General features: G+C 43.9%; 2 protein-coding genes across 2 annotated transcripts; both read right to left on the bottom strand.

Annotated features, from left to right (window-relative positions):
• Window positions 1-3,121: 3,121 nt before the first annotated feature.
• Window positions 3,122-3,885, bottom strand: LOC135516927 (CD209 antigen-like protein A). The gene has a single exon (XM_064940996.1). It carries the CDS (start codon window positions 3,868-3,870, stop codon window positions 3,229-3,231), a length of 642 nt encoding a protein of 213 aa, XP_064797068.1. The 5' UTR covers window positions 3,871-3,885; the 3' UTR covers window positions 3,122-3,228.
• Window positions 3,886-19,479: 15,594 nt separating this feature from the next.
• On the bottom strand, window positions 19,480-21,940 carry LOC135517068 (hepatic lectin-like). The gene is made up of 2 exons (XM_064941090.1): window positions 21,685-21,940; window positions 19,480-19,643 (listed from the first exon to the last, which is right to left on the bottom strand). Exons 1-2 carry the CDS (start codon window positions 21,938-21,940, stop codon window positions 19,480-19,482), a joined length of 420 nt encoding a protein of 139 aa, XP_064797162.1.
• Between the last annotated feature and the right edge of the window lie 853 nt (window positions 21,941-22,793).

Below are 22,793 nucleotides of genomic sequence, written 5' to 3'. Positions count from 1 at the left end.
GATCACTGCTACTCTTCCGTGATGCATACAAGGCCCTCCCCCGCCCTCCCTTCAGTGAATCTGACCACGACTCCATTTTGCTACTACTGTCCTATAGGCAGAAACTCAAACAGGATGTGCCCGTGACAAGAACTATTCAACTCTGGTTTGACGAATCGGCTTCAAGATTGTTTTGAACACGCGGACTGGGAAATGTTCCGGGCAGCCTCAGAGAATAACATCGAATTATACAATGATTTGGTGAGTGAGTTTATAGGGAAGTGCATTGGCGATAATGTGACTATTAACCTACCCTAACCAGAAACCATGGATAGATGGCGGCATTTGCGCAAAACACCGCATTTAACCATAGAAAGATGACTGGGAATATGACCAAATACAAACAGTAGTTATTCCCTCCACAAGGTAATCAAATAAGCAAAATGTCGGTATCGGGACAAAGTGGAGTCACAATACAACGGCTCAGATACGAGACGTATGTGGCAGGGCCTACAGGCAATCACGGACTACAAAAAGAAAACCAGCCACGTCACGGACATCAATGTCTTGCTTCCGGACAAACTAAACACCTTCTTTGCCTGCTTTGAGGATAATACAGTGCCACAGACGCAGCCCGCTACCAAGGACTGCGGGCTCCCGCTCTCCTTCTCCGACGTGAGTAAGACATTTAAACGTGTAATCCCTTGCAAGGCTGCCGGCCCAGACGGCATCCCTAGCCGCGTCCTCAGAGCATGCACAGACTAGCCAGCTGGTGTGTTTACGGACATATTCAATCTCTCCCTATCCCAGTCTGCTGTCCCCACATGCTTCAAGATGGCCACCATTGTCCCTGTACCCAAGAAGGCAAAGATAACTGAACTAAATGACGATCGCCACGTTGTACTCACTTCTGTCATCATAAAGTGCTTCAAGGATCATATCACCTCCACCTTACCTGCCACCCTAGACCCAATTCAATTTGCATACCGCCCCAATACGTCCACAGACGATGCAATCGCCATCACACTGCACACTGCCCTATCCCATCTGGACATTAGGAATACCTATGTAAGAATGCTGTTCATTGACTACAGCTCAGCATTCAACACCATAGTACCCTCCAAGCTTATCAATAAGCTTGAGGCCCTGGGTCTCAACCCCACCGTGTGCAATTGTGTCCTGGACTTTCTGACGGGCCGCCCCCAGATGATGAAGGTAGGAAACAACATCTCCACTTTGCTGATCCTCAACACTGGGGCCCCACAAGGGTGGGTGCTCAGCCCCCTCCTGTACTCCCTGTTCACCCATGACTGCGTGGCCATGCACGCCTAAAACTCAATCATCAAGTTTGCAGACGACACAACAGTAGTGGGCTTGATTACCAACGATGACGAGACAGCCTACAGGGAGGAGGTGAGGGCACTCGGAGTGTGGTGTCAGGAAAACAACCTCTCATTCAGTGTTAAAAAAAACAAAGAAGATGATTGTGGACTTCAGGAAACAGCAGAGGGAGCACCCCCTATCCACATCAACAGGACAGCAGTGGAGAAGGTAAGAACGTTTTAAGTTCCCCGGCGTACACATCACTGACAAACTGAAAAGGTCCACCCACACAGACAGTGTGGTGAAGAAGGTGTAACAGCGCCTCTTCAACCTCAGGAAGCTGAAGAAATTTGGCTTGTTACCTAAAAACCTCACAAACTTTTACAGATCCACAATTGAGAGCATCCTGTCGGGCGGTGTCCACGCCTGGTATGGCAACTGCACCAATCTCAACAGCAAGGCTCTGCAGAGGGTGGTATGGTCTGCACAATGCATCACTGGGGGCAAACTACCTGCCCACCAGGACACCAACAGCACCCGATGTGACAGGAAGGCCTTAAAGATCATCAAGAACAACAACCACCCGAGCCACTGCCTGTTCACCCCACTACATCCAGAAGGCGAGGTCAGTACAGTTGCATCAAAGCTGGGACCGAGAGACAGAAAAATAGCTTCTATTTCAAGGCCACCAAGACTGTTACACAGCCATCACTGACACAGAGAGGCTGCTGCCTACACACAGACTCGAAATCATTGGCCACTTTAATAACTGGATCACTAGTCACTTTAATAATGCCACTTTAATAATGTAAACGTATCTTACATACTCATCTCATGTATATACTGTATTTTATACCATCTATTGGATCTTGCCTATGCCGCTCAGTCATTGCTCATCCATATATTTATATGTACATATTCTTATTCCATCCCTTCAGATTTGTGTGCATTAGGAAGTTGTGGAATTGTTAGATTACTTGTTAGATATTACTGCACTGTCGGAACTAGAAGCACAAGCATTTCACTACTCTCGCATTAACATCTCCTAACCATATGTATGTGACCAATAAAATTTGATTTATGCCTGCCCATACCATACCCCCACCGCCACCATGGGGCACTCTGTTCACAACGTTGACATCAGCAAACCGCTCGCCCAAACAACACCATACATGTGGACTGCGGTTGTAAGGCCGGTTGGATGTACTACTGAATTCTATAAAACGACATTGTAGGTTGCTTATGAAAGACAAATCAACATTAAATTATCTGGCAACAGCGCTGTTGGACATTCCTGCAGTCAGCATACAATTTCCCTTAAAACTTGAGACATCTGTGGCATTGTATTGTGTGACAAAACTACACATTTTAGAGTGGCCTTTTATTGTCTCAAGCACAAGGCGCACCTGTGTAATGATCGTGCTGTTAAAGCAGCTTCTTGATATACCACAGCTGTCAGGTGGATGGATTATCTTGGCAAAGGAGAAATGCTCACTAATAGGGATGTAAACCAATTTGTGCACAACATTTGAGCGAAATAAGCTTTTTGTGCATATGGACAATTTCTGGAATCTTTTTTCAGCTCATGAAACATGGGACCAACACTTTACAATAAACTATTTTTGTAAAGTTTATTGAATTAGCAGAAAGTATACCTTATTTATGTACAGCATAATGGAAGCAAAATGAACAATAACATTTTACAATATTACTATTACAGTAATTTCAAATCAATGGATAACTAAAACTTACAAGTAATTTATCGAATGATATGTACATCGTTGTGTGAAATGGTAACTGCGTGTGTGTTTGTGTGCGTGCGTGAGTCTGTTTGTGTGTGCCTTTCTCTCCCTAGTCTAATGCAGCATACTATTTTACCATAGATAGTCCTTTTTCAACAGCAGTGCAGAGAGAGGACCTATTATCCTATTTCTCACAGATCCCTTTATTTTTATTGGAACACTTCTCATCATTCCACAACCCTGAACGATTCCAGATCTCCCCACAGTCCTGGTCCGTTCCATTGTTGTCGTTGGGCTGCCCTCTCCCCCAATTCGCTGTGGTCAGTGGTGTACCATCCACCCATTTCCAGGTCCCTTCAGTAACTGAGTCAGTAAGACCAATCCAGACATTATTTTTTGTTTGGTACAATCCTTTGATAAATACCTGTTCCTCTTTGCTGTTTATGATCACCAGATCTGCTCCAAACTCTTGGCATTCTTCACTGCTCTGAGTCCAGGTTTTTTTCTCATTGGTGATGTAGTAACAGCTGAATTCAAACTCCCTCCAGCCTTCTGGACAGCGTCTCCCTTTGATCTTCTTGTTCAGGTTTTCTTTCTCCTTCTGTAGCTGGTCTCTCTCGTTAGTCAGGTTGTTGTAACTGGTCGATTGGTTTCTCTGGTAGACAGACAGGCTTATGATCCCAGCCAGTAGGAGAACACACAGCAGCCCCAGACACGCCACAGCAGCTCTGGAGGGTCTCTTCCACCTCTGGAAATATATTGCTCCTTCTCTTGGGCTGGCCCTGAAGGAACTTGAATTGGCATATGTATTTTCATCATTGTCCATCTTGACACACTTCTGCTCAAATACAGTTAACTTCAACTGTTACTTCAGTTCTTACTGTAAGTCTAGTTTTGAGTCAAGAGTCATCCACAGTAATAGTGGACAGGAAACAGGAAATGTACAGTTCCTCAGTGCATGAAAACGCATAATTGTCTTAGAAATGCTGTTGGGTAAATACAACCACTCTCAAATTCAGAGACTGAGTCCATGATGTCGACATGCTTGTTTTAATGTATATTTAAACAAAGTTGTTTATTTACTTTTTATCTTCCTCTTCAGTCATGGTAGGGTTAAACATGATAGGGTTAAACAGTTCTTCTAAACTCTTCAGTCATGATAGGGTTAAACATGATAGGGTTAAACAGTTATTCTAAACTCTTCAGTCATGATAGGGTTAAACATGATAGGGTTAAACAGTTATTCTAAACTCTTCAGTCATGATGGGGTTTAAACATGATAGGGTTAAACAGTTATTCTAAACTCTTCAGTCATGATAGGGTTAAACATGATAGGGTTAAACAGTTATTCTAAACTCTTCAGTCATGATAGGGGTTAAACATGATAGGGTTAAACATGATAGGGTTAAACAGTTCTTCTAAACTCTTCAGTCATGATAGGGTTTAAACATGGTAGAGTTAAACAGTTCTTCTAAACTCTTCAGTCATGATAGGGGTTAAACATGATAGGGTTAAACATGATAGGGTTAAACAGTTCTTTTAAACTCTTCAGTCATGATAGGGGTTAAACATGGTAGGGTTAAACAGTTATTATAAACTCTTCAGTCATGATAGGGGTTAAACATGATAGGGTTAAACATGATAGGGTTAAACAGTTCTTCTAAACTCTTCAGTCATGATAGGGGTTAAACAGTTATTCTAAACTCTTCAGTCATGATAGGGTTAAACAGTTCTTCTAAACTCTTCAGTCATGATAGGGGTTAAACATGATAGGGTTAAACAGTTATTCTAAACTCTTCAGTCATGATAGGGTTAAACATGATAGGGTTAAACAGTTATTCTAAACACTTCAGTCATGATGGGGTTTAAACATGATAGGGTTAAACAGTTATTCTAAACACTTCAGTCATGATGGGGTTTAAACATGATAGGGTTAAACAGTTATTCTAAACTCTTCAGTCATGATGGGGTTTAAACATGATAGGGTTAAACAGTTATTCTAAACTCTTCAGTCATGATAGGGTTTAAACATGATAGGGTTAAACAGTTATTCTAAACTCTTCAGTCATGATAGGGTTTAAACATGGTAGGGTTAAACAGTTATTCTAAACTCTTCAGTCATGATAGGGGTTAAACATGATAGGGGTTAAACATGGTAGGGTTAAACAGTTATTCTAAACTCTTCAGTCATGATAGGGGTTAAACATGATAGGGTTAAACAGTTATTCTAAGCTCTTCAGTCATGATAGGGTTTAAACATGGTAGGGTTAAACAGTTATTCTAAGCTCTTCAGTCATGATAGGGGTTAAACATGGTAGGGTTAAACAGTTATTCTAAGCTCTTCAGTCATGATAGGGTTTAAACATGGTAGGGTTAAACAGTTATTCTAAACTCTTCAGTCATGATAGGGGTTAAACATGATAGGGGTTAAACATGGTAGGGTTAAACAGTTATTCTAAACTCTTCAGTCATGATAGGGGTTAAACATGATAGGGTTAAACATGATAGGGTTAAACAGTTCTTCTAAACTCTTCAGTCATGATAGGGGTTAAACAGTTCTTCTAAACTCTTCAGTCATGATAGGGTTAAACAGTTCTTCTAAACTCTTCAGTCATGATAGGGGTTAAACATGATAGGGTTAAACATGATAGGGTTAAACAGTTCTTCTAAACTCTTCAGTCATGATAGGGGTTAAACATGGTAGGGTTAAACAGTTCTTCTAAACTCTTCAGTCATGATAGGGGTTAAACAGTTATTCTAAACTCTTCAGTCATGATAGGGGTTAAACATGATAGGGTTAAACAGTTATTCTAAACTCTTTAGTCATGATAGGGTTAAACATGATAGGGTTAAACAGTTATTCTAAACACTTCAGTCATGATGGGGTTTAAACATGATAGGGTTAAACAGTTATTCTAAACTCTTCAGTCATGATGGGGTTTAAACATGATAGGGTTAAACAGTTATTCTAAACTCTTCAGTCATGATAGGGTTTAAACATGGTAGGGTTAAACAGTTATTCTAAACTCTTCAGTCATGATGGGGTTTAAACAGTAATACTAAACTCAAAGGGCCATGTTAGTCTAATGATTGTTAAACAGCAAGACCTTTGTTTCTTAATATGATGTACCACTGTGTCCTTTAGAGGGAGCTATAGGGCTTTTAATGAGAAACAGATGAGCATTATATATCTTCAGATTCCAAATAGGATTTTAAGCATGGATCCACATCGCTAGACTGTATTGTTTTACTACAATATGTACCTATTATCCTCATCATTAAACACATTGATTATACTTGCTTACCTGACGGACACCATCTACTAGCCTCCCAGACCTCGTAGGCCAAGGTGCTCTTATGAGCAGATTTATATTGCTTTGTTTTGTATACGGAATTGTGAGGACATATTGGGATGTCACGGTGGGGTATCCCAAAACCATAGAAGGCCCAAAGCATGTTGTTGAACCATTTCTTAGAGGTAAGCCTCTGAAGCACAGAACCTTTTTAATACACCAACAAAGGCACCTAATGCTCATTGACTCTGCAGCCCTGAATGGCCACCGCTCTGCAGAGGGGAAAATATGTACAGTAGAGAGCAGTCTTCTGCTATGTTCTGTCTGATAGATTTATCCTCAGATTAGGTCAGTTTTCCATTCGCTCTCTGTGGTTTCATTTGTTCAGTTCTTGCTCCTCGTACCTGTGGAATTTGCAGCCATTTAACCTTAAGGGTTGGTTTCCCAGACATTAAGACTCGTCCTGGACTAAAAATCACTTTGGAATTAAAATAGTATTTTGGTCCAGTACTAGTCCTAATCTGTGTTCGGGCAGCCCTCTTTAAGGACTGGTTTCCCACTTCTAGATTAAGACTAGTCCTGGACTCTCTCTCCAAAGTTGGAACACAAAATTTGGTTCCAGCAAAGTATGTAAGAATGATGCAACAGATTATCTATTTTAGTGGGTCTTTTTCTTTTGTCGCTCGAAGAAACTGAAGTAATATTGCAATGCCGTTGATCAATATAATTTGTTATCAACTGACATCCCATGTTCATTAAGTAGTTTCACAGTGCCGGACCTGCTAGATAAAGTTAACACCTGAACTTTTCCACAATAATCTTGACTGCAGGATACATTTCAGCAGCAATGTCAGTTTTGAGTCTGATAAATGTAATTCTGGTATTTTCATAGAGTTTTATAACGTCTGCCTGAATAAAACCATGGAGAAGAGGATGAACAACATGTTTACATTATTTCTATGTGATGTATTAATACTCTCTGAACCTCATGTTAACTCTATTCTCACCTTCACCTTTCACCTGATTGATCAGTCACATGCAACCCAAATAAACCTAAAATGAATATCTAAAATGGCTATTTTAATGGCATTTTTGCGCTATTCATCAAATACCTCCAAGCTCGACTTCAAACCACTATTCCTGCAAAGGGTCTGGAACTTACTATAATACACTATATATACAAAAGTATGTGGACACCTCTTCAAATTAGGGGATTGACTATTTCAGCCACACCCATTACTGAGAGGTGTATACAATCGAGCACACAGCCATGCAATCTCCATTGACAAACATTGGCAATAGAATGACCTTACTGAAGAGCTCAGTGACTTTCAACGTGGCACTGTCACAGGATGGCACCTTTCCAACAAGTCAGTTCATCAACTTTCTGTCCTGCTAGAGCTGCCCCGGGTCAACTGTAAGTGCTGTTATAGTGAAGTGGAAACGTCTAGGCGCAACAACGGCTCAGCCATGAAGTGGTAGTCCACACAAGCTCATAGAACAGGACCGCCATTATCTGATCCCGTAGTGCGTAAAAATCATCTGTCCTCGGTTGCAACACTCACTACGGAGTTCCAAACTGTCTCTGGAAACAGCGTCCACACAAGAACTGTTTGTTGGGATCTTTGTGAAATGGGTTTCCATGGCCGAGCACACAAGCATAAGATCACCATGCGAAATGCCACATGTTTGTTGGAGTGGTGTACAGCTCACCGCCATTGGTTCGGGCTAGGCCCCTTAGTAACAGTGAAGGGAAATCTGAACACTACAGCATACAATGACATTCTAGATGATTCTGTGCTTCCAACGTTGTGGCAACAGTTTGGGAAACAGCCTTTCCTGTTACAGCATGACAATGCCCCTGTGCACAAAGTGATGTCCATACAGAAATGGTTTGTCGAGATCAGTGTGGAAGAACTTGACTGGCCTGCACAGAGCCCTGACCTCAACCCCATTGACCACCTTTGGGATGAATTGGAACGCTGACTGCAAGCCAGGCCTAATCACCCAACATCATTGCCTAACCTCACTAATGCACTTGTGGCTGAATGGAAGCCAGTCCCTGCAGCAATGTTCCAACATCTAGTGGAAAGCCTTCCCAGAAGAGGGGAGGCTGTTATAGCAGCAAAGGGGGGACCAACTCCATATTGATGCCCATGATTTTTTGACGAGCAGGTGTGGGGCAGCAAAGCCACTACTCAACACAATACTAAACAGTACATTAACTGAACTTGAATGGTGACAAACGGTGTCCACAAACTGTTAGGACCTACGTAAAGCTGCCCCAACACCTTACCACTGCTACACCTGGCTATCAGTGGAGCCTTGTCTGGACGTGAAACAGTTCATTGAGCCTAATTTACTGCCTTTAAAAAAAAGCATAGCTGATATGCTATGTTAACCAAAAGTGGTTTCTACTGACAATTGAGATGTACAAACTATGGCATAAGGGGATGACGAGTGGATAAGAGGCAATCTGTCATTTTGATTAAGACATTAATGAGCAAGCTAGGATAGACGTAGTCAATGTAACTATTTTCAGCACTTTTGAAATGTACAGCGACAGAATTCAGAACATGGGCTATTCTTCCTGTACAATATTTTATGATGACATTTCTCTAAAACGGGCTATAGGCTACATGTGCACCACCAAGTCAGAACAGTAGGCAAAATGATGAGGGGCTACTAACAGCTTACTACACAATATACACTTTGTATTACCTTCTTAGCTACAGTATACTTTTTCCCTGGCATTTTACATAATTTATTCAGCAGCATGCAAGACATTTTTGGACTCACCTTGCACTGTGCTCAATTGAACAGGAAGGTGGTGCTTTTATCATCGTACTTTGTCATAGGTCTGGCATTCTCTGGATTGATGGTGCTCTCAAGACAACTGGGAACTCGAGAGAAAAAAAACAAGGTTGCATCATGACGTTAGTGATCTTCAGGTCGGAGCTTTAGAAAGAGGCCCGAGTTCCTGACTTGGAGTTAATGTCCTCCTATTTTCCCAAGTTCCCAGTTGTCTTGAGCTCACTGAAAGGCTGAGATTTTCCAATTCTGAGTTCCCAGTTGTCTTGAGCTCACTGAAAGGCTGAGATTTTCCAATTCTGAGTTCCCAGTTGTCTTGAGCTCACTGAAAGGCTGAGATTTTCCAATTCTGAGTTCCCAGTTGTCTTGAGCTCACTGAAAGGCTGAGATTTTCCAATTCTGAGTTCCCAGTTGTCTTGAGCTCACTGAAAGGCTGAGATTTTCCAATTCTGAGTTCCCAGTTGTCTTGAGCTCACTGAAAGGCTGAGATTTTCCAATTCTGAGTTCCCAGTTGTCTTGAGCTCACTGAAAGGCTGAGATTTTCCAATTCTGAGTTCCCAGTTGTCTTGAGCTCACTGAAAGGCTGAGATTTTCCAATTCTGAGTTCCCAGTTGTCTTGAGCTCACTGAAAGGCTGAGATTTTCCAATTCTGAGTTTCCAGTTGTTTTGAAAGGTGCAGAAGTCCTGCTGGATTTACAGCATGGCCAATGTTGAATGTTTATCCTTTAAAGCTTGGAAAAGAGACCCTTAAACCCAGACTTGGACCACACATCCACTTCACTGAATAGCAGGCTAGTGGTTGCTTGGCAATGCTTGCAGTTAGCCACTGATTCCTACCAAACCACTCGTTGTTGAATTTGCTATTTCAAACTTGTGTAATGTTTATGTCCAATGGCCGATGAGCACTGATACGTTTTACTTATAGTTTCTCTACATTCGGCAGGTTGCCTACTGGCTAAAGTGTTGGGCCAGTAATCGCAAGGTCGCTGGATCAAATCCCCTAGCTAACAAGGGAAAAATCTGTTGTTTTACTCCTGAACAAGGCAGTTCACTGTTCCCCGGTAGGCTGTCATTTGTTCTTAACTGACTTGCCTAGTTTAATAATTGTTGACTTGATTCATTATGATGACTGATTTTGAAAGTAAGAATTTGAAAGTATGTTATTTACATGATAAGTCCAATCAAAGCAACTGTAGATAGAACGTGATTTGATGTCATTTTTGTCTGTGGCCAATGACCTTGAGCGTTCTTGGATGGGCACTTCTTTTTTTTAATATATATTTTTTAAACTTTGATTATTGGATTTTCAAGCCAGCATTTACAAGATAATTGCACTTGTACGTTATTTGGTAGTAACATAAAACACAACAAAGACAACAATACATCAAAACAAAGCGTGAGACAGAAATATAACAAAAAAAACAAAGACTAAAAATATATATATTTTGAGACAGTTGTTACAGGTCAACTAGCACAGATAATACAGTCCTCCTAAACATCCGAGATGCTGTGAATACACATATCAGGTCTCTGCACAGGTCTCTGCACAGAATTTGTCTATAGACCCATTGAGTGTGTGTGTTCATTTCTTCCAACTTTATGCAATTCAAAACATGTTTAATCCAAACTGCATGAGACGGGGGTGCAGAGGATTTCCATCTCAGTAAAATTAATCATCTCGTTAAACAAAGTGACGAAGGCAATTACATCCTTATTAATTTTGGTCAGTTGTAATGTGGGTAAGGAAACCCCAAATAATGCAAATAAAGGGTCTGGTTTGATCTGTGTTCTGCTTAATTCTCGGATGGGCACTTCTAATATAGATCTATGGCATCACCCAGGGGGCTTGAATTTTTTTGCTCTGCCTGTAGATTTTGTGGTGACGTAGTGTCCCCATGAGTGACAGAACGCTGAGCCAATTACAGCGCAACAAGACAACATTACGGACCCCTACACTCTGTATTTTCCGCTGGCTGCCCCACCACCACAGAAAGCACTGATCTACGACGAAACTCCTGCATTTTGGAGCTGCATTACTCAAGAAAGCAAAAGAGAGACCATGTTGTATGCGACTTTATTCATTCAAATATCTATATATTTGTTTTTACGTTGTTTGTAAACTGATATGTGACACATATTAATGCCAACATAACATGCAAAACAGGCTACAACAAAAGAATAGATGTATTGTGAGAGTTCAGTGACCAGCCGGAGGAAGACGACAGCACCCTCCTCAGGGGATAGGTACTCAGTGTAAAACCAATTAGTACACACCTGGGCCCACTAATTGCTTTGTGTCTTCCTCTATATAGATGTGCCAGGAGATGAGCTGAGGGAGAATGTGGAATAGAGACGGGGACCTGGGAGAACGTCAGATTTTCCGATCTCAGAGAAAGCTTTGTTTACTGGGGCACCTTGTCTCTCTGTTGACCAAGGCTGGCTTTAGGTAGAGAGAAGTGTTCCTCCTGGAACTATTATGTGTAGTCAATAGTCTAAAGACAGGAGTAGTTGTTTTTTGCCTCCCCTTTTTGGCCACTGCCTTTTGGTCAAAGGTTTAGTTTATGTTTATATGTTACACGGCAGGGCAGCAGGCGGCAGGGTGGCCTAGTGGTTAGAGCCTTGGACTAGTAACCGGAAGGTTGCAAGTTCAAACCCACGAGCTGACAAGGTACCAATCTGTCGTTCTGCCCCTGAACAGGCAGTTAACCCACTGTTCCTAGGCCATCATTGAAAATAAGAATTTGTTCTTAACTGACTTGCCGAGTTAAATAAAGGTAAAAAAATAAAATACACAGGTGTTTGGACGTTACCCTGTACTGGAGTTATTTTGTCGGGCGAAAGTACCTGTTTAGTAAACTTTCACAAGAAAAGGAATCTCAACCACTGCCTCTGTTCATGTCTTGACTCCCCTCCCGCCTGTGTTAGGGCGTTTCGGACAACTGGTGAAGAATACGGGCATCTTGAGGCAAGACCACAAGCTTTCCCTTTTCCGGTGGCTTTGATTTTATTTTTTAAATTTCATCTTTCGGAAGCCTGCTACGCCCGCTGATAGGCATGAGAGAAGAATTGCTACATCAACGGCCTGCGCCATCACCCAACAGGAGACCTTAGACCTCCTCAGGTCCAAAATAGCAGACCGCCGTCTCCCAGGGAACGTAGGATGCCCAATGTCAACGCTCTGATTTCACGTCTGACGGAGGACGACTATGTGAAGGCCCATCTCCTGGCCTTCGAACGAACGGCGCAGAGAGGGAGAGATGGCCTCAGGAAGACTGGGCGGGCCTCCTGGCTCCTGCTCACAGGCAAAGCCCAGGCAGCATACTATGACATTGAGGAAGGGGCTGCCGCGGATTACGCACGTCTAGGTGGAGATTCAGGCCAGCTATCAGCTGAATCCCAGAGACCGGGCCCAAAGATTTCATGACTGGAAGAACGCTGAAGTCACCAAAAGGCCAGCTCTACCAACTTTTCAGTCTGGTAATGGGGTGGTTATGCCCCACAAACTATGGCTGAAATGTTAGAAACCCATAGACAAGTGTTTGAGGGACTTACCCGTTACCATGCAGAGGATAGGCCTTCCTAGATTCGGGAAGCATGGTTTCTCTGGTACGGGAGGAGATCCTGGCCAACCGCCCGGTCTCGAGGCAGGGACCTCTGTAGCCTGCATCCACGGGGACAGCAAACGCTACCCCACAGCCCGAGTCAGCTTCCATACCCCTGCCGGTAAGACCACCCTGAGCGTTGGGGTTGTTCCCCAAATGAAGGTACCAGTGCTACTGGGGAGGAACTGCCCCGTGTTCGAGCTTCTGTGGAGGAAGGCGGGCTGAGGGAGTGGCCCCGATCGAGCACAGAGACTGAACAACTCTAATCGCCAGGCACTGGCGCACTCCGTGTTCCTGGAGACCACGGAGGAAGACACCTTGGAGGGGGATTGAGAGCGACAAGTCCACGAGCTCCAGAGGGAGCAGTTACGTCATCGAGGGATTCATCGAGGGAGAGCACCCTGAGTGGGTTTGGCACAAAGTCATCCGACCTGACCAGGAGTACCCCCTCCCTCACCCCAACACGCAAAACTTCCCCCTGTCGGAAGAGCTATTGGCCCAAGTCAGAAACCGGCCAACACCAGGAACCTGACCTTCACAAGGCGAAGAGGATAGATGGGCAGAATATCATCTCGGAAGGTGAGTTAACTACTCCTTATTACACCATTGGGTGTGTGCTGCCATCCTGTTCGAAGGTAACAGATTATTTTATTTACAATGGTTAAAATGTATTTTCATTGTGTTCCATGGTGTTATTCGCCCCCTATTGGAGCTTTCTGGTACTTAGAAAGACTACGCAAACAGGAAGTAGAGAATTTGTTCTGCACGCATAGAAGCAGCTAAAAACAACGCTACGGTGCAGGTCTTTCAGTGTAGTTATTTCTTGTCACGCTTCAGCCTTGGAAAATATTTGTTTGTAAGTTCGATTCAAGCATTTAGCTAATGATAGTCTTGTTATTGATAGAGTTGCTAACATATCAATGTTGGTTGGTTGCATTTACTCACACAAATTGCAATGCATTTCATGTATGTCGTGAACTGTATTACTTTGCTCGTGTGTCATGCAAACGAATTGTATAATATACAATACTGTAGTTTTGTTACTATTTCTAGTGTAATATGCTTTGTTATTCTACATAGATGGTTGTACATAATTAGAGTAATGAAAGGAGTTAGCCAATTACCATATGAGTAACAATTATCTATATGGTTTGGCCAAACGTAGAGGGGTAGAACAGGAACTGCTACTGGTGCCCCGTTCATACACATGGCCTATACACTAGGGGGCCACCACGCCCAGGAGATGATCACGAACGGTTGCTGGGGCATTTCTATTGGCATGGATTTACCCAAGATGTCGCTAAGTATTGCAAATCTTGTGACACCTGCCAACTCCCTGCTCCCAAGCGAACATACCGTAACCCTCTTATCACTCTCCCAATTATACAGACCCCGTTTGAGCGCATAGCCATGGACCTGGTGGGACCCCTTCCGCATTCGGCATGCAGACATGAGTACATCTTGGTGGTGGTGGACTATGCGATGAAGTTCTCAGAGGCTATTCCTCTGAGGTCGATGGAAACGAAAGCCATAGCAAAGGGACTGTATCTCATGTTGGACAGGCTGTGTGAACGGATTAATAAACCATCAAGAGCATGCTATGCCGGTTGGTGGACTGGGACAGGAAGAATTGGGATATGTTGTCCCATGCTCTGGGAGGTCCTCCAGACGTCCACTGGCTTCTCGCCGTTCGAGCTGCTCTATGGGCGGCCCTGGCGTGGCATCCTTGATTTGGCCAGGAAGGCCTGGGAAAGCCAACCCTGCCAGTACCGTACCTTCATGGAACACATCACATTCATGAAGGACAAAATAGCAGCGATATGGCCGGGGGTGAGGGAACACATGGCCAAAGTGCAGGAAACCCAAGCCTGGGTGTACAATAAAACGGCCCAGCTGCGACAGTTCCGCCCTGAAGATAAGGTCCTCGTCCCCAAGCCGGAACACCGGCTTCAGGCTCGGTGGCATGGCCAATATGTGGTGACAGAGCAAGTCTCCCTGGTAAACTACAGGGTGAGTAGTTAAGGATGACAGCGCCCTCAGCAGATATACCACATAAGCCTGTTGAAAGCCTATGTGGAATGAGAGGTGCAGGTGCTGATGGAACTTAAGGCAGACGGAGAGGAACGACCAACAGAAAAGGTTTTGGCCCCACTCTTATGGCTCAACAGACACAACACCTTGGAAGGATTGTCCACCAGAACCATCGGGTCTTCTCCCCCTTTCGGGGCAGACCTTGCTCTGCAACCGCATAGCCACAGAGCCAGGGAAGAAGGTTCATCTCCAACCCTACAGGGTACCAGAAGCACGCCGGGAGCTGGTACGGAAAGAAAGGAGGAAGATGTTGAAGATGAGGTCATTAAGCCAAGGATGAGGTCACCTGCGAATGGTCCAGCCCTATCGAGCTGGTGCCGAAACCCAGTGGGTCTATTCACTTCTGCAACGATTTCCGAGCCCTCAAAGCCATCTCCAGGTTCGACGCCTACCCCATTCCCGAGGATCGATGAGCTGCTTGGGAAAGCCCGCTATATATCGACCCTCGACCTCACAAAGAGGTACTGGCAGATGCCTCTGGTCCCCGAAGACCGCCACAAAACCTCCTTTGCCACCCCATATGGGCTATTTCAGTACGCAGTTACATCCTCACCAGGCATTCACTGCTGATGACATTGTAATACACAGTGAGGACTGGGAGGACCACCTCCGCCAGCTGCGCTCTGTGCTGGCCAGCCTGGAGGTGGCCGGCCGGACAGCTAACCCAAAGAAGTGCCACCTGGGACTGAATGAGGCTGAATACCTTGGTTACACCATTGGCAGCGGTCTGGTCTAACCACAAGTGGAGAGGACCCGGGCCATCCGGGAGTGGCTGCTGCCCTGGGACAAGAAGGGAGTTCGCTCCTTCCTGGGCCGGGTTACTACAGACGGTTCATCCCAAACTACAACACCATTGCCACCTCACTGACCAACATAACAAAGAAGAGAAACCCGGTGAGTTTGGTATGGACATCTGAAGCCAATGGGGAGTTCCTCCACCTCAAGACACACAGCTGAGAACTGGTGTTGAGAGCCCCCGATTTTCAGCAGCCCTTCACTGTTCACACCGACGTCTCCAGCACCGGCTTGGGGGCTGTACTGTCCCAAAGGGACGGGGTGGAGGAACGTCCCGTCCTATACGTAAGCCGCAAGCTGTTCGACCGGCAACGGAAGTATGTGACGATAGAGAGGGAGGCACTGGTAATTAAGTGGGCCCTAGAATACTTGAGGTAGTTTCTCCTTGGGAGGTGATTCTGGCTGGTCACGGATCATGCACCCCTCCAGTTGTTGGCATGGTATCCGAGACACGAACAGCCGAATAACAAGATGTTTCTTGTCGCTCCAACCATTTTAATTTCCTAGGTGGTTCACCGATTGGGGAGAGCACACAGAAATGCAGTCGCGCTATCCCGTCGAGACCCTGAGGCCTCGTCTGACGCACGCCCCTCTGGGTTGATCTTGGGAGGGAAGGCATGTGAGAGTTCAGTGACCAGCCGGAGGAAGAAGACACGACAGCACCCTCCTCCGGGGATAGATGCTCGGTGTAAAGCAAATTAGTAAACACCTAGGCCCACTAATTGCTTTGTGTCTTCCTCTATATAGGTTTGCCAGGAGAGGAGCTGAGGGAGAATAGAGACTGCAACCTGGGAGGACGTCAGATTTTCCTATCTCAGAGAAAGCTTTGTTTACTGGGGAACCTTGTCTCTCTGTTAACTAAGGCAGGCTTTAGGTAGAGCGACGTGTTCCTCCTGTAACTATTATGTATAGTCAATAGTTGATATTGAAATGTATTTTAATTGGTAACTCTGGGTCTTCCTTTCCTGTAGCGGTCCTCATGAGAGCCAGTTTCATCATAGAGCTTAATGGTTTTTGCGACTGCACTTGAAGAAACTTTCAAAGTTCTTTAAATATTCCGTATTGACTGACCTTCATGTCTTAAAGTAATGATGGACTGTTGATTGTCTTCGCTTATTTGAGCTGTTCTTGCCATAATATGGACTTGGTCTTTTACCAAATAGGGCTATCTTTTGTATACCAACCCTACCTTGTCACAACATGTCTGATTGGCTCAAATTAAACAGGAAAGTAATTCCACAAATGAACTTTTATCAAGGCACACTTGTTAATTGAAATGCATTCCAGGTGACTATCTTATGAAGCTGGTTGAGAGAATACCAAGAGTGTGCTAAGCTGTCATCAAGGCAAAAGGTGGCTACTTTGAAGAGTTTTGATGTCGTCACTGTTATTCTACAATGTAGAAAATAGTAAAAATAAAGAAAACCCTTGAATGAGTAAGTGTCCAAACTTTTGACAGGTACTGTATATATATATATTTTTTTTTTTCTCAGAAAATAGTGAAAGTTAAGAAGTACCGGCTTCAACATTGAGTGTCTCCACTGCCGAGGAGAGAGCACCACTAGTGGGCCTTGTTTCACGAGGAGTCACCCAAAACAACTACAAGTTCTTCCACGAGCTCGTCATCACCCTCTTTAACCACACGGCCACCTTCAGCCAGCACTCCCAGCTGCCCCTCACCTCCCAGTACCTGGAGAACCTGGAGGTCCTGACCGCCCAGACCTACCTGGTGTCCCTCAACCAGAAGAACGAGCTGAAGAAAACACTAGCCCCGGTGGTGTACGTCCAGTCAGACTGCGACCCTCCGTCGGACCGGGATGCCTATGTGAGTGAGTTAATGAAGCACATCAGGGTTGATTCCTATGGACAATGCCTCCACAACAAAGACCTGCCTTCCCATCTGAGGGACTCGATTGCCATGGAGGAGCAGGCCTTCTACCAGATCCTGGCCCAGTACAAATTCATTCTGGCCTTTGAGAACGCCATCTGTGACGACTACATCACCGATAAACTATGGAGGCCTCAAGCTTGGGGTGGTTCCTGTGTATTACAGTGCTCCCAAGGTTCGGCAATGGCTGCCGAGCAACAGTAGTGCGGTTGTAGTCGTCCCAGACGAGCCCCCTGAAAAACTGTCTCTGTCTCTAAAGAGGTTAGCTGAGGACGATGGGGAGTTTGACAATATGATTAGTTTGACAGTAAATAGTTGATTATAATGAATCTCAATTTGGATCCCCATTAGCTGATGCCAGGATGACAGCTAGTCTTCTCGTGGTACATACACAAAACTAAAAAGACAGACTTTACATTATTGACATTAACACAATATTGTGTTAATAATAATATTCAAGCTAAAATGAAATAGACCTGCTGGAGTATAGCCTTTTTTTATTGTGCCTATATAGTAATATTTCTGCTTCCCAAACAGGGCCTTGTTCCTAAAACCTGGCAAGCAGAGGGAAACCACCTAAAGTGTCCACTCCCGAGGATATTTGACTTTGCTTCAGGCCCTAGGAAGCGGACATCTTTGCGAGGAATTTGGACGGCCAGTTACGAGCAGTCCAAGAAAGAGGCTAGGGCATTGCGTCACTTGGCTGAGAGGAACAGGAATTTCACTGTGGAGCAGTACTGGAAGGAGGTATTCACTGACTAAAACCCTACTACAACTAAAACACTATAATTCACATAGAAAGGACCCTTGCTGAAATACAGTATAATTTTTCTACCCAATGCTTTGGTGGTGGTGTGTCAAAGTTTGATCAATATCATATCTTAAATTTTTTTTTTTTACCTTTATTTAACTAGGCAAGTCAGTTAGAACAAATTCTTGTTTTCAGTGATGGTCTAGGAACAGTGGGTTAACTGCCTTGTTCAGGGACAGAACGCCAGATTTGTCAGCTCTGGGTTTTGATCTTGCAACCTTTCGGTTACTAGTCCAATGGTCTAACCACTAGGCTACTTGCTTTTGCTTTGTCAACCATAGTTTTGACATCCAAATTGCAACAAGAGTAGCCCGAGGCAGAGCACTTTGAGGAAACAGTTCAGTCATGTCGTTATTTCACTGAAGCCATGAAATGTGAGTTATTATGAAAGTGAGAAGATGTCTGGTCTTTCTAACGAAACCTTCCTTAATCTTCCTTAAACCAAATTCCTTCAGGAGTCTACACCTCTGTCTACACCTCTGTCACGTTCAGGAATAGGAATATGTCATCACCTGACAAATGTTACGTTTACATTTAAAGCAACAGTGTAAATTTACCATACTGCTTTTATCTCTGATTTTACAGTAACTTTGTATTGCATTTTTAAACTCTAATAAAACATTTAATTTTCCTGTTTTATAATGAACAAAAATAGTAACACAACACGCAATACCTTCAAAGATTTTACTGAGTTACATGGTGGATGGATTATCTTGGCAAGGAGAAATGCTCACTAACAGGGATGTAAACAAATTTGTGCAGAGAAATAAGCTGTTTCTACGTATGGGCAATTTCTGGAATCTTGTTTTTCAGCTCATGAAACATGGGACCAACACTTTAAATGTTTTTGTTCAGTTTATTGAATAAGCAGAAAGTACATCTTAATGTACAGCATAATGGAAGCAAAATGAACAATAACATTTCACAATAGTAATGTATCATTAATTTCAAATGAATGGAGAACTAAAACGTAAAGTAATTTATTGAATGATATATAGATCGTGTGAAATGGAAACTGTGTGTGCATGCCTGTGCCTTTCTCTCCCTAGTCTAATGCAATGTACTATTTAACCAAAAAACATCAATCTTCAGACCATCACCATAGTCCTTTTTCAACAGCAGTGCAGAGAGAGGATCTATTATCCTATTTCTCACAGATCGAATTTTGTTTATTGGAACATTTCTCATCATTCCACCACCCTTGACTAGTTGGATGATATACAAAGTCCCCACAGTCCTGGTCTGTTCCATTGTTGCCGTTGGGCTGCCCTCTCCCCCAATTCGCTGTGGTCAGTGGTGTAGTCCGTCAATCACGGACTACAAAAAGGAAACCAGCCCAGTCACGGACCAGGATGTCTTGCTCCCAGGCAGACTAAATAACTTTTTTGCCCGCTTTGAGGACAATCCAGTGCCACTGACACGGCCTGCAACGAAAACATGCGGACTGTCCTTCACTGCAGCCGAGGTGAGTAAAACATTTAAACGTGTTAACCCTCGCAAGGCTGCAGGCCCAGACGGCATACCCAGGCACGCCCTCAGAGCATGTGCAGACCAGCTGGCTGGTGTGTTTACGGACATATTCAATCAATCCCTATACCAGTCTGCTGTTCCCACATGCTTCAAGAGGGCCATCATTGTTCCCGTTCCCAAGAAAGCTAAGGTAACTGAGCTAAACGACTACCGCCCCGTAGCACTCACTTCCGTCATCATGAAGTGCTTTGAGAGACTAGTCAAGGACCATATCACCTCCACCCTACCTGACACCCTAGACCCACTCCAATTTGCTTACTGCCCAAATAGGTCCACAGACGATGCAATCTCAACCACACTGCACACTGCCCTAACCCATCTGGACAAGAGGAATACCTATGTGAGAATGCTGTTCATCGACTACAGCTCAGCATTTAACACCATAGTACCCTCCAAGCTTGTCATCAAGCTCGAGACCCTGGGTCTCGACCCCGCCCTGTGCAACTGGGTACTGGACTTCCTGACGGGCCACCCCCAGGTGGTGAGGGTAGGCAACAACATCTCCACCCCGCTGATCCTCAACACTGGGGCCCCACAAGGGTGCGTTCTGAGCCCTCTCCTGTACTCCCTGTTCACCCACGACTGCGTGGCCACGCACGCCTCCAACTCAATCATCAAGTTTGCGGACGACACAACAGTGGTAGGCGTGATTACCAACAACGACGAGATGGCCTCAAGGGAGGAGGTGAGGGCCCTCGGAGTGTGGTGTCAGGAAAATAACCTCACACTCAACGTCAACAAAACTAAGGAGATGATTGTGGACTTCAGGAAACAGCAGAGGGAACACCCCCCTATCCACATCGATGGAACAGTAGTGGAGAGGGTAGTAAGTTTCAAGTTCCTCGGCATACACATCACAGACAAACTGAATTGGTCCACTCACACAGACAGCATCGTGAAGAAGGCGCAGCAGCGCCTCTTCAACCTCAGGAGGCTGAAGAAATTTGGCTTGTCACCAAAAGCACTCACAAACTTCTACAGATGCACAATCGAGAGCATCCTGGCGGGCTGTATCACCGCCTGGTACGGCAACTGCTCCGCCCACAACCATAAGGCTCCCCAGAGGGTAGTGAGGTCTGCACAACGCATCACCGGGGGCAAACTACCTGCCCTCCAGGACACCTACACCACCCGATGTTACAGGAAGGCCATAAAGATCATCAAGGACAACAACCACCTGAGCCACTGCCTGTTCACCCCGCTATCATCCAGAAGGCGAGTTCAGAACAGGTGCATCAAAGCTGGGACCGAGAGACTGAAAAACAGCTTCTATCTCAAGGCCATCAGACTGTTAAACAGCAACCACTAACATTGAGTGGCTGCTGCCAACACACTGACTCAACTCCAGCCACTTTAATAATGGGAATTGATGGGAAATGATGTAAAATATATCACTAGCCACTTTAAACAATGCTACCTAATATAATGTTTACATACCCTACATTATTCATCTCATATGTATACGTATATACTGTACTCTATATCATCTACTGCATCTTTATGTAATACATGTATCACTAGCCACTTTAACTATGCCACTTTGTTTACATACTCATCTCATATGTATATACTGTACTCGATACCATCTACTGTATCTTGCCTATGCTGCTCTGTACCATCACTCATTCATATATCTTTATGTACATATTTTTTATCCCCTTACACTTGTGTATAAGACAGTAGTTTTGGAATTGTTAGTTAGATTACTTGTTGGTTATTACTGCATTGTCGGAACTAGAAGCACAAGCATTTCGCTACACTCGCATTAACATCTGCTAACCATGTGTATGTGACAAATAAAATTTGATTTGATTTGTACCATCCACCCATTTCCAGGTCCCTTCAGTAACTGCTAACTGGTCTCTCTCGTTAGTCAGGTTGTTGTAACTGGTCGATTGGTTTCTCTGGTAGACAGACAGGCTTATGATCCCAGCCAGTAGGAGAACACACAGCAGCCCCAGACACACTGCAGCAGCTCTGGAGGGTCTCTTCCACCTCTGGAAATATATTGCTCCTTCTCTTGGGCTGGCCCTGAAGGAACTTGAATTGGCATATGTATTTTCATCATTGTCCATCTTGACACACTTCTGCTCAAATACAGTTAACTTCAACTGTTACTTCAGTTCTTACTGTAAGTCTCGTTCTGAGTCAAGAGTCATCCACAGTAATAGTGGACAGGAAACAGGAAATGTACAGTTCCTCAGTACATGAAAACACATAATTGATTTAGAAATGCTGTTAAATACAACCACTCTCAAATTCAAAGACTCCGTCATGGACATCAAGAGTCCATTACATCGACATGCTTGTTTTAATGTATATTTAAACAAAGTTGTTTATTTACTTTTTTTATCTTCCTCTTTAGTCATGATAGGGGTTAAACATGATAGGGTTAAACAGTTATTCTAAACTCTTTAGTCATGATAGGGGTTAAACATGATAGGGTTAAACAGTTCTTCTAAACTCTTCAGTCATGATAGGGTTTAAACATGATAGGGTTAAACAGTTCTTCTAAACTCTTCAGTCATGATAGGGTTTAAACATGATAGGGTTAAACAGTTCTTCTAAACTCTTCAGTCATGATGGGGTTTAAACAGTAGTACTAAACTCAAAGGGCCATGTTAGTCTAATGATTGTTGAACAGCAGGACTTTTGTTTCTTAATATGATGTACCACTGTGTCCTTTACAGGGAGCTATAGGGCTTTTAATGAGAGAGATCACCATTATTTATCTTCAGATTCCATATTGGAATTTAAGCATGGATCCATTTTTAATAGCATGAACTACTCTTAGGTATGAAACATAGCTAGACTGTATTGTTTTACTACAATATATACTTATTATCTTAATCATTAAACACATTGAATATATGGTTATTACAACCAGTGGTGGAAAAAGTACCCAATTGTGATACTTGAGTAAATGTA

Source organism: Oncorhynchus masou, chromosome 28 (assembly GCF_036934945.1).
Source record: "Oncorhynchus masou masou isolate Uvic2021 chromosome 28, UVic_Omas_1.1, whole genome shotgun sequence".
Lineage (NCBI taxonomy): Eukaryota > Metazoa > Chordata > Actinopteri > Salmoniformes > Salmonidae > Oncorhynchus > Oncorhynchus masou.
Note: the sequence above shows the minus strand (reverse complement) of the source record. Positions and strands in the feature narration are given on the sequence as shown.